The sequence below is a fragment of the Athene noctua genome, chromosome Z (genome assembly GCF_965140245.1).
Source record: "Athene noctua chromosome Z, bAthNoc1.hap1.1, whole genome shotgun sequence".
Lineage (NCBI taxonomy): Eukaryota > Metazoa > Chordata > Aves > Strigiformes > Strigidae > Athene > Athene noctua.
In genome coordinates, this window is record NC_134077.1 from 52,798,731 (window position 1) to 52,811,343 (window position 12,613).

General features: G+C 42.1%; 1 protein-coding gene across 1 annotated transcript; it reads left to right on the top strand.

Moving 5' to 3' along the window:
• The first annotated feature begins 378 nt into the window (after nt 1-378).
• On the top strand, nt 379-9,097 carry LOC141973908 (protein FAM240B-like). Its single transcript, XM_074932896.1, has 3 exons — nt 379-464; nt 7,576-7,720; nt 8,988-9,097. Exons 2-3 carry the CDS (start codon nt 7,581-7,583, stop codon nt 9,064-9,066), a joined length of 219 nt encoding a protein of 72 aa, XP_074788997.1. The 5' UTR covers nt 379-464; nt 7,576-7,580; the 3' UTR covers nt 9,067-9,097.
• Nucleotides 9,098-12,613: the final 3,516 nt, after the last annotated feature.

Below are 12,613 nucleotides of genomic sequence, written 5' to 3' on the forward strand. Positions count from 1 at the left end.
TCACCCTGTAATGCAAAACCGAGTGTGATTTGTCACACCATTTCAGCCTCCATTACAGCTAAGATAGTAGTGTGGAATTTTTCAGGCTTCACAGGAGGAATATTAAAATGGCTAATACTAGCATGCATTTTAAAGAAAATTCTCAGCACTTGCCAAGTCATGCTCTCTGAGGTATCTGCCAGTGTGGGAGGGATGCATGCTCTCAAGGGGGCCTGTGTTTCATGGTCATCTCAGGCAGGGGGCTGCAAAGTTCATTAAATGATCTTATCTCACTGCTGGTTCTGTTCAAAATAGCCTTGATATGATGAAGGATTTATGTTACCCCCACTTCAAATAAAAAGTACTGAGGGATGCATTTCATTACTGCCCTGTGACACTGGAGAAGCCAGGGCTGCAGTGGTAATATTTCTCATTTGTTTGTGTCACACAGAGGATTTATTTGCAGGAAGAGTCCAACTCCAAAGGTAAGTAACTATTTGGGTTTTGTAGCAAGTTTTTCATAATGTCAACAAGAAATGCATTTGTTCTCTAACTTTAATTCTCACAAATGTATATTCGAGGAAAGATGAGAGTGTGAGGAAAACGCCAGGGAAGAGTGCCCAGTTTAGCAGCATTCTAAGGAAGCTGAGTCGCATTGATACAGAAAAATATTTACAGGCAATTTCCATGCCACAACCCTGAATAAAACACCAGGAAATGTGGCTGTACATTCTCAGCTGATGGGTTAAACAGTAGCCAAGGTTACACACACACTCCTCTTGCAAAGGTTTTTTAACAGTGATCTGCTGCTGAGAGGCTTTTTAATTTAATGGTACACACCTTCACATGAATCAGGATCAGTTTCTCTTGCATGTTTTGTCAGAACTGGATGATCTAACAGAGAACATGAGCCCTGGGCAGGATTTATCTTCTCTGATCCTAGACCATCGTGTCCTCCTGTACTCAAAAATCAAACAACAAAACAAAATGTGTCCAAAATCGTTGACTAATAAATATTAATTGATGCTATATACTTGATCTTATGAATTCAGCAGTTCATAGGATCAAGCTGCAAATGTATCTGGCAGTGGGGAGAATCTAGGGATCAGAAACAATATTTCATCATGCAAGAATACTACAGCCACTTTAAATATGCCTTTAGATGTTGGAAATTAAATGTCAGTAAGAGTTGGACAAATCTATGGAAAGCTCAGGAAAGAATTTGGACATTCTCTATTGCATGGTGCTTATGAACGCCTGTTCACTCAATGCTCGTCTCTGTGTGACTGCCATCACAGTCCTGTTTGTGTGTGCTTGTGGCAGGACATGTGGGAATGCCAGTGGGTGCCACAGAGAGCTAGGGGCAGGGAGTGGGAGAAGCTGGGGAGCAGAGGAGCACTGAAAAGATGCTCCAGGGAAAGCTGAGATCAGTATGAACAGTCAGGGAGAAATGCAGCTCCAGCAAGAAGCAGAGAGATTTGCCAGAGAGAACAGAGCTGGGGAAATAACTAGAAAAATGTTTGAAAATGGAGGTGTGAGACAGACAGGCTAGACTGGAGGGCTGGCATGAGAGGTGACAAGGGCAGAAGGAGAAGATCAAGAGACACCAAGGCAGAGAAGGGAAAAGTGAAGAGATGTCTCATGGAAGCCCTTGGCTGTGGGCTGAGGGAGAAGAGTCAGTGAGAACCGAAGAGTGGAAGAGAGTAGCTAAACAGACATGGGAGCAAAACTAGGGTAGTAACAATTGAACGGATAACCTGGAGGGAAGTGAAACTGTTGATTCCTCAAGGGTTTTACTCAAAAGGTTTTAAGAATTTTAACCCTCAGATGGAGTACAGGTGAGCCGTCTGGTACAGAGAAGCAAGGTAGAGAAACAGTTGCCTCCAGTTCTATAATTCAATCATTCAGATGTCTGGTATCCAGGAAGGGTGAAATCAGATAAAGAGAACTGACACCCAATAGATGAACAGAAGAAAACACCTACAGTGCATGGCGTTCAAAGACATTGACGCTGCCGTTGTAGCAGTATGAGATGCAAAAACCACATAGCTGCTATGAGCCTTGCCTTAATATGTTTCATTGCCATAAAGGTATCGTAGGAGAAAAGGTCCAAATTTTGTAACAGTTCAAAGCATTTCAAGAATAGCCATTCTCCAGATTGGAAATATAGGCTCAGACCATCAGCTTTTCACAGAAAAGCAATAATGAACTGTGGCAATTAGGAACAAAGGGAATGGTTGAACAGAGACTACTTCGTAGTGCCTGAGTGCAAACATTTTCACTTGCATGTTAAAATTGCTTAACTTGCATGTTAGAATTGATTTGCTAGATGTACACCTGTAACTCATGCACACAGGTAACTCATACTAGTATTGCTCAATGACATGTCAGTGTGGTTGTCATTTTCATACAAAGAAAATTCCCATTGCATGGAAAAGTCTAATTTGACTGGAGTTCATACCCACAGAATGGACCTCCTGACTGAGCACACATCCTGGTAAGAGCATACACTTCAAATTCTACCAAACTAGAAAATACTGCTGGCAGAATAAATTACTTTAATTCCCTTATTTCATTGCAAACTCCAGACAATACTGTTTACAAAATAAAAGCATAGACTAGTAGCCTGTAATGCTGAAGTGCAAATGGAAAGACAACAGTGCAGTATACATGCAAAGGCACGCATCTTTGCTGATGAGATACACTAATGAATTCTTGAAAGAAATCAACACAGTGTTAGGGACCTGTGTCCACCAGAAGATCATACCAGCCATCCCCCATTCCTAGTCTCGTGCTCCAAGAGGTGCAGCTCTGTAGCTGGGCACCAGCAAGGCAGTCAGAATGAACTGTGAGAAACATCTCCCCATGTCACTCACAAGCAGCACTGAGGCTCAGGTTATTTGTGTGATAGACTGCACTCTGTGACCTACCACACAAACAGAAGGGTACAAGGGGATTAAACTGAAGTGATTTCTTCTGTCCCCGAAGAGTTTTACCCAGGATCTGGAGACTTAAGTTAGACTTGAAACTGGTAGACTTCCCCAGGCAGGATCTCAAAGCAAACACCAGTCAGCCCTTTGAGATATGAATTGGTGCCAGCTGCAGAAGCAGAAAATAAATGATGTAGCCAAGATTCAAGGAAATAGAGGGACATCTTGTCTGTGATTACTAGTCCCATTTTCTAAAATCAAAGCAGGTTTCTTATTGTTTTAAAGTCAAATGTCAACACTGGCATAGTTTACTCTCCTATACATCATGCAATTTTTTATTAATCCAGTACACATATATAACAAGCACAGTCACCAAGCAAGGTCCATGAAAAGCTAGGTGGATAAAATATTGTATTATTTCTAGGAAGATGCATAACAGCCTGAAAACTCTGACCAATTGTGTTATGCACGAAGCACAGAAGGGGAAAAAAAAGCTTTTCTAACTTCTGTAGATGCTTTTTAGATTTTAGAAACCATTTAAAATAACAATTTGTGTTCTACTACAGGAAAAAACCCACATTTTTCTTTACATACCATTTTCTAGCTAAGAATCTTGTGACTTCCAATTGTCTCCATGAAACATTGTGTTTCTTATGGTGGTAATGGTTTCTCAAAGAACCAGTGAGTTCCAACCTGAAACTATTGATTTTTTTACTTACAAAAAAGTCAAGGTGTCACATCGAATTGATCTTGCATTCCTCTTTTGTTCTACCAACATAAGTTTTGAGTTCCAGATAACAGTGCTAGTGTCACAGCTTCCCTACCTTTGTAAGATCTCCTTTAGCAAATTCATCCTAAATAATATCAACCTGCTCTAAAATTGTTAAATCTAAAAATAAATAATCATCATGTTTATCTTGTGTAGGATAAAGCCTTCCTAGAGTTTATCCAGATATTCCTTTTATCTGAGGGCTTTCTTCAGGCAGTCACCTGTCCCAGCGTGGGACACCCCACAGACCACAAATCAGTATCTGCTCCACCATAGACCTCCATGGGTGGCAGGGGGTGGCCCTGCCATCTCACCATGGGATATAGGGGAGTCTCTGCTCCAGCGCAGCTTTCCCACTTCTCTTCCTTTCTTACTTTGGTGTTCCCACAGATGTTCTCCTCGCAACTTCTCCTCATAACTCCCACAATTCCTCCGAGGATCCCCTTCTTAAATACATTATTGCAGAGGTGCAGCTAATTGGCCTGGCCATGGTGCAAAGACAGGTCCAACTTGGAGACAGGGGAGCTTCAAGAAGCTTCTCACTGCTGTAGCCCCCTCCCTTGCTACCAAAACACCCCCAGACACTTACTCAAACCAGGACAGATGATTACCAGAAAGACGCTCCCGTTATTGTCCTGTTGAAAGATTGTCAGTAGAGGCTTAAATAAAGCTTCATTTAGTCCTAGCTGTTGCAGGGTTAAGTCAGACCTAACTGCAAGATCTATAAATGTGCTATTACAAGTGCTTATATGTTTTAACAGTATATTTATTCCCACCTGTTGTATCCTACATAGAGATTATTTGTTCAGGCTACTTTGGAGGCTGCTTCCATTATTTCTTTTCCATTCTTCTTTTTCCCTGTTAAACAAGGTCCTTTTTGCCAACTGCTCTGAATGAGATTCCAAGGTATGAAAATAAACTCTACCCTGGTGGTAACTGCCACAATACCACAAAAGTGCAAAGCCACAATACAGGCTTAAGTCCTGTTACTCTCCTCTGAAAAATGCTGAAGTATGAGGGGAAAATAAAGAGTTTCCATCACTGATAAAATTTTAGCACAGAAACTTTATCTTAGGGCAGGTGAAATACTGATAGACCAAGATTTGATATCCCTGGTTGCCCGCACAACCCTGAAGGTTTATACCAACAGTTTTGAAATGGATAGTAGGACAGATGTGAATTCAAACATGTATGTATGTGATACATAAAGGCAAAGGAAACCAGGTGGGTTATTTTAGAAGAGTTATTGTGCAGGTCCTACAATCACCATGTGAATGAGCTCAAATAGAAGGTTTGAAATAAAAGGTAATTTAGGGTAGGATGATTCTACAGTTTGAAGAAGCAAATGCTGATGCATTGACACACTGGTGTTTATCAAGGATGTATGAGGATCAGTAAAACAACCATGCAGAAATTCTAAGTTCAGTGGCTTTGATACATATTTGAGTATTCTCTGGTATTAGGGGGAAAGAAAATAAAGAGGAAGATTAAGTGCTGGGTAAGAGAAAATTCAAGCCTAAGGTGTTCATATGTTAACACAAAATGAAAGGTTAGAAAAGGAGAGGTTTGGACAATGCTCTTAGTGAGCAAGCACATACAAAGGCAATTTCACAGATAACAGAGAAAAACATTCATTTCCACTCCCCCCCCAAAAATCCCCACACCCAAACTGTAATGCATAGTACTATACATACATGGTAGCTTCAACAGCATTCTAACATTCTTCTGAATACTGTCAGCACCAGATGTAAGGTGTATAACAATGAAAACTAATTCTGGACTTCTCTTTTATTGGGTTTAAAACTTTCTCCTTGAGATTTTTTGCTGTGGGGAGGGAAGTTAGAGAGACACATCTATAAAATACATTCAAGCCAGCACCAAGAACCAGGAGGCAAAGAGGCAAAGCATTTAAAACCAGTAAAGTATATGTGTATTCTGAAAGCATTTATTTCAGCTTGGTTATACCTTGTGTCAATGAGTTCCACAACTTTGCCTTCTTCACGAGAGATGTTCACTGTCATATACATAGAAAAGACACATCTACACTATATTAAACAGGAATTTATAATCATTCAGAAGTTATTCTGTTTTGTGATTAATTCTGATTAAGGAAATCAAGGGACATTATTTCCTGGCAGTTTATTTTGGAGCCTTGGGAATATGTGGGAATTTCTCTTGCTGGTCTTCAGAAACACTGTTATTCTCAAAGATTAACTCCTGGAGTGGAAAGTCCGTTAGTCTGACCTACATGGCTGTTGCCATATCTTTTTCACATATTTCTAGATTACTCCTGGTACACAAAAAGTTAAAACTGGTAGTAACTGCTACCTGACAAGAGAGATTTAAGTTGGCATTGGTATGTATGTGGATATTTATAGAATACATATATTTTATGAAGACACATAGTCATACTAAGAGAACTTTTGACCGGGAATTGTTTATCCCCTAGCACAGAAGGGGTGTTCAGCTGTACTTGCAATTCATATTACAGACTGATGCCAACACTTACATATCCAGCTATAATTTGCTCGGAACCTGAAAAAAATGCTCAGTAAATTTATCTTCAAAAGTCAGGCTCAAATACTGTGCTTCTATCATTTGTAGGCCATGAGTTGATAATTGGAGCTTTTACAGGGAACCACAGGGGAATCACAGGGAAATCTCAACAAGAAAGGAACCTCTTCAAAAGGGCTGCTTTTGTTCTCTGCTCATAGATTCTTTATAATGTGTCTCACACTTTTTCACAAATCAGACAAATCTCAAAATGGAATTATGTAAAGATTACGAATTCCTAATTTTGCTTTTCTTCAGATGCCTGGCATCAGAATGGCAGCAGTTTCTTCAAGCTTTTCCAGGCTAACTTTGAGGGGCTTGTTTACTAGCTCTCTATGGCTCTGATTAAAATAAATTACAAATAATTGCCGTGAATTCAAACAACACATGAGAGAGCCCTAAATACTTGTTAAAAAGAAATTATATTTTCTGGAAAACATTATAATGGTATGTTCATGCAAAACCACACAGCAATTTGGAAGGCAGCATTGATATACTTATTCCATATTTAATGAAGTTTTGAGAGTAATTACATGATTTTCTGGTTCTAATGTGAGATAGAGGACCTTGACTGTTAGCCCATGAAGAGTTATCCTGAGGCAGATATTCTTTTCTTAGGATAAGAGTCACTCAGAAATTTATTTTTAAGATTACATTAAACAAAGGTGAAATTGCAGAATGGGCAGAAATATAAATTTATAAATATGAATTTGCTCTGTTCTGAAAATTGCAGAAGCAGGAGAAATGCTTAATAAACAATGTGGCTTTTGCAATTCAACATCCTATAAAATTATGTACTTACTGTTATACACATAAATTTTCTCCATTCCCAAATAAAACTAAGGTTAAGTGTCATAATGATTAACAGCAAATCACCAGAGGTCTTGTTCTTCATTGTTTTAATATTAATCTACAATGGACACTTTATCATTTTATAGAATGAATACAGTGAGGAAAAATCCCCCTAGGTTTGGCAATTTTTATATTTCCTTCCCATTTTTTAGTACAGTGAAAGGTATCTTAATCAGTAAGCTAGAGAATACAACAAAACTGTCCCACACTGTGAGCTTAAAGGTCACAGGCTGGTGGAGATGAGAGATATTTGAGATGAACAAGTAAGAATTCAAATCACTGCAGACAGCATAGCCTCAAGTGTCATAGCTAGGAATGAAAAGCTTAAATAAATAGTGAGTTATGCCCACTGTTATACAGCTCCTACAAAAAAAAAAAAAAGACTGTGTGACCCTAACACTGTGAAAATGTAAAACAACAGTGTGCTTTAACCATGAAAACAGAGGAGGAACCAATAACTTGTCATATGGTTGTTTTAAATTTCTCCTTTAGAGAAAATGAATAGCCAATACATACGTCATGAAGTGCGGGGATGCGAAACTAGTGACCTGAGGAAATTCTGGGAAAAGACTATTGAACAACAAACTCGGTATCTGCAAATTGAAAAAGAACGTCAGCGAAGAAGTGCTCTGACAAAGTGGGTAGTGTGCCTCCAGAAAAGTTATTTGAGTTTGCATTGTAATGCTGTTTTAAAGAAAAGTGATACCTATATTTAAGTCATGCAATGAAAACTGAAAGTATTTTTCTTAGATTTTTAGAAAATAATAAAGCTTCCCACACTGGCATGCTAATGCTAACATGTCTAAGCTGTGGCTTTACAGGATAAGAGAATAATTGACTCTTGTTCCATAAATGGGTCCAAAGTGTGGAACATTCCGAATTTATCGGACAATATCTAGCAGTGCAGACTTGTCTTGAACATCATGGCTTACAGATGTGTGCCTAGCCTACCTTCTTTCTCTGTGACCTTGTTTTCACAATAATATAGTTTTAATTAATTAAAATGGCTTAATCTGAATAATGCAAATCCAGAATAAAGCAGATAGTCCAAGTGTACTAAAGCAACCATCATCCACAGCCATATTCACCTTAATCAGCCACAATGACCAGTTTGCAGCAAGAACAGTATAGTTTTACTTCACATGAAGTCTTCATAAGTTGAAGGCACATGCAAAGAAGCTTATTTTGTCTTGAGATCATTCAATGAGAGCATTTTTTCAAAATCTCCCTCATACTTCTCAAGGCCAAGGATGGCCTTGCACTAACTCTGGATGAAGGAACACTGGAATTAGTCTAGCATATTTTATCCATTTGTAACTAATCTAATTTTAATGTCTCAACTCTTCAGCTGTGGAATTCCTGTCTTCTCTATTTGAGGCAGTCTTTCTGTGGTACCTAGATAATACCAAAAAAAAAAAAAAAAAAAAAAAAGAGAGAGAGAGAGAGAAAAAAACCAACAAAGTGTCACTTAAAGATGTCTGCTATGAGTCTAATAGAAGTTTCAACATGCACGGTGCTTCCAAGCCAGAGTGCTTAGGGGCCTCTATGCAGCACTTTAAAGTGTTTCTGAGGAGGAGGGGGACTGGGGAAATGTTGGGTGATGATACCCAGCAGGTGGCAGTAGGCAAACTCTAGCGGAGATGACAAGTCACTCTGACACACAGAGACACTTGAGAGAGGGCACACTGGAGATGAAGATGAACCACAAAGCTCAGGTGAGCTCTCATCGGGATTTAAGAGTTAGTCCTGAAGTGCCATCCAGCAAAGCACTCTAAAAGGGCAGGACAGTTTTCATGGCCACTGGGAGAAAGCACCAAAGGATAGCACAGGTGGGAAACATTAAGAGTATAAAAGTGTTCCCTGTAAAAATAACAGGACAAGCTGATCCATGTTTCTGTCCTTAGGCTCAGAAATGAATGGATGGAGAGGCTGGAAAAACGGATAAAGATGTTGAGGACCCAACCTGAAGACCCATCTAGCTGAAGATCCCACACTCATTACATGTTTGGAGGAAAAAGAAAATTGCTTTGTAGGAAGGCATGATGGTGTGATGCAAAAGCTTAAGTCAGTTTACTTTGTGGCTTAAATGGGCTATAATTAATTAGCTGTCATTGTTAGAAGTTTCATATGTGAAATGTCTGTTGCTGCTTTTAACATTATGCATTCATCCCCACATTCGATATACAGATTGAAGTACTCTGAAGTCTTCAAGACTAATAAATCATGGTTCACTGAGCTACAGAAGCCTGGAAAAAGAGATTAGCTACACAGTTAGTGCTCAGCAAAAGCATTTCCTCAACATTTTAGGCTTCTGTATATGATTGTAAGCTAATGAAGTTATTTTCTTTCAAAATTATTTAATGAATAGTTGAGATTTTTTTTTTTTTTAACACAGCAGACCCCAACTCAGAATATGGAAGAGGGGACATACACAAACAATGCCACCACATCCCAGATCACTACCGTAGCCAAATTTGGTGGGAGTTACAGATCCTAGCTGCCATATTAATATTATGTGAAGCTATTTATATCACATAATCACAGAATCAAACAGGTTGAAAAGGACCTTGAAGATCATCTAGTCCAACCATTAACCTAGCACTGACAGTTCCCAACTACACCATATCCCTAGAGCAATAAGTAAACCCGACTCTTAAACACCTCCAGGGATGGGGACTCCACTACCTCCATGGGTAACCCATTCCAACAACAACCCCTTCTGTAAAGAAATGCTTCTTAATATCTAGTCTAAACTTTCCCTGGCACAACTTGACGCTATTCCCTCTTGTCCTATCGCTTGTTACTTGGTTAAAGAGACTCATCCCCAGCTCTCTGCAACCTCCTTTCAGGGAGCTGTAGAGGGCGATGAGGTCTCCCCTCAGCCTCCTCTTCTCCAGACTAAACACCCCCAGTTCCCTCAGCCGCTCCCCGTACGACCTGTGCTCCAGACCCTGCACCAGCTTTGTTGCCCTTCTCTGGACACGCTCGAGTCATTCAACGTCCTTTTTGTAGTGAGGGGCCCAAAACTGAACACAGGAATCGAGGGGCGGCCTCCCCAGTGCCCAGTACAGGGGTAAGATCCCTTCCCTGTCCCTGCTGGCCACGCTATTGCTGACACAAGCCAGGATGCCATTGGCCTTCTTGGCCACCTGGGCACACTGCTGGCTCCTGTTCAGCCGGCTGTCAATCAGCACCCCCAGGTCCCTCTCTGACTGGCAGCTCTCCAGCCACTCCTCCCCAAGCCTGTAGAGCTGCTGGGGGTTGTTGTGGCCCAAGGGCAGCCCCCGGCATTTGGCCTTATGGAAACTCCTCCAGTTGGCCTCAGCCCATGGCTCCAGCCTGTCCAGGTCTCTCTGCAGAGCCTCCCTACCCTCGAGCAGATCAACACTCCCACCCAACGTGGTGTCATCTGCAAACTGACTGAGGGTGCACTCAATCCCCTCGTCTAGATCATCGATAAAGATGTTAAACAGGAGTGGCCCCAAAACCAAGCCCTGGGGGACACCACTCGTGACTGGACACCAGCTGGTTTTAACTCTGTTCACCACAACTCTCTGGGCCCGGCCATCCAGACAGTTTTTTACCCAGCAAAGCGTGTGCCCATCCAAGCTGTGAGCAGTCAGTTTTGCCAGGAGAATGCTGTGGGAAACGGTGTCAAAGGCCTTACTGAAGTCAAGGTAAATGACATCCACAGCCTTTCCCTCATCCAATAAGCAGGTTGCCCTGTCGTAGAAGGAGATCAGGTTTGTCAGGCAGGACCTGCCTTTCATAAACCCATGCTGACTGGGCCTGAGCATCTGGTTGTCCCACATGTGTTGTGTGATGTTACTCAGGATGAGCTGCTCCATCAGCTTCCCAGGCACCGAAGTCAAGTTGACAGGCCTGTGATATCCCAGATCATCCTTCCGACCCTTCTTATAGATGGGCGTCACATTGGCCAATTTCCAATCTGTTGGGACCGCCCCTGGTCACCCAGGACTGCTGGTAAATGATAGAAAGTGGCCTGGCGAGCACCCCAGCCAGCTCCTTCAGCACCCTCGGGTGTATCCCATCCGGTCCCACAGACTTCTCTGTGTCTGTGTGATGCAGCAGGTCACTGACTGTCTCCTCCTGAATTGTGGGGGGGTCATTCTCCCAGTCTCTCTTCTGGCTGAGGAGGCTGGATTCCCTCAGTACAACTAGTCTTGTTATTAAAGCCTGAGGCAAAGAAGGCATTAAGCACCTCAGCCTTCTCCTCATCAGTTGTTGACATGTTTCCTTCTGTGTCTAGCAGGGGATGAAGGCTCTCCCTGGTCATTCTTTTGCTACTGACATATTTATAGAAACATTTCTTCTTGTTCTTGATTGCTGAAGCCAAATTAATTTCTAGCTGGGCTTCAGACCTCCTGATTCCCACCCTGCATAGCCTCACAGCATCTTTGTAGTCACTGAGAGTCACTAGCCCCTTTTTTCCAAAGGCCGTAAACTGTCCTTTTCTCCCTGAGTTGCAGCCAAAGCTCCCTGTTCAGCCAGGGTGGTCTTTTCTGGTCCCAGCTTCTCTTACAGCACCTGGGGACCGCCTGCTTCTGAGCCATTAACACTTCCTCCTTAAAGAACGCCCAGCCTTCCTGGGCCCCTGTACCCTTCAGGACCATCTCCCAAGGGATCCTTTCAAGCAGGTGCCCAAACAAGGCAAAGTCAGCCCTTTGGAAGTCCAGTATGTCAGTTCTGCAGCCCCCTCTCCTGGCCTCTCTAAGAATATAGGAGACTATTATATCATGATCGCTGTGCCCTAGTTGTCCTCCACCCACCACATCCTCCACCAGTCCTCCTCTTTTCACAAAGAGGAGATCCAGCAGGGCACCTTCTCTGGCCGGTTCACTTACCAGCTGTATCAGGAAGTTATCTCCCACACAGTCCAGGAGTCTCCGGGACTGGTCCATCTCTGCTATGTTGTATTTCCAGCTGATGTCTGGGAAGTTAAAGTCTCCCACAAGAACAAGGGCAAGTGATTGTGAGATTTGTCCTAAATACCTATAAAATATCTCATCCATCTCTCTGTCCTGGGTGAGTGGCCTATAGTAGACTCCTACTACAACATCTGCCCTGTGGCCTTCCCCCTGATTCTAACGCAAAGACACTCCACCCGGTCTTCACTACACTTGTGCTCAAAGCAATCATAACAGTCCCTAACATACAGCGCCACCCCACCCCCTCTCCTTCCTTGTCTATCCCTCCTAAAGAGCTTGTAGCCATCAACTGTCTCACTCCAGTCATGGGAGACATCCCACCATGTTTCTGTTATAGCCACTACATCATCATTTTCCTTTTGCATCATGGCTTCAAACTCCTGTTTGTTACCCATGCTGTGTGCATTGGTATACATGCTCTTCAGATGGGCTGATGTTTTGCCCCCTTCCCCCTTCAAATCTAGTTTAAAGCTCCATCAGTGAGCCCGACCAACTCCTGCCCCAAGTTCCTTTTCCCCCTCTGGGACAGGTGCATCCCATCTGATGCCAAAAGGTCTGGTGCCCTGTATACCAGCCCATGA

Excerpts from the sequence above, each read along its gene's own strand:
- LOC141973908 (XM_074932896.1), top strand. The coding sequence starts at position 7,581 with ATGAATAGCCAATACATACGTCATGAAGTGCGGGGATGCGAAACTAGT. Across the intron at positions 7,721-8,987 it reads CGAAGAAGTGCTCTGACAAA|GCTCAGAAATGAATGGATGG; the intron begins GTGGGTAGTGTG and ends TTCTGTCCTTAG.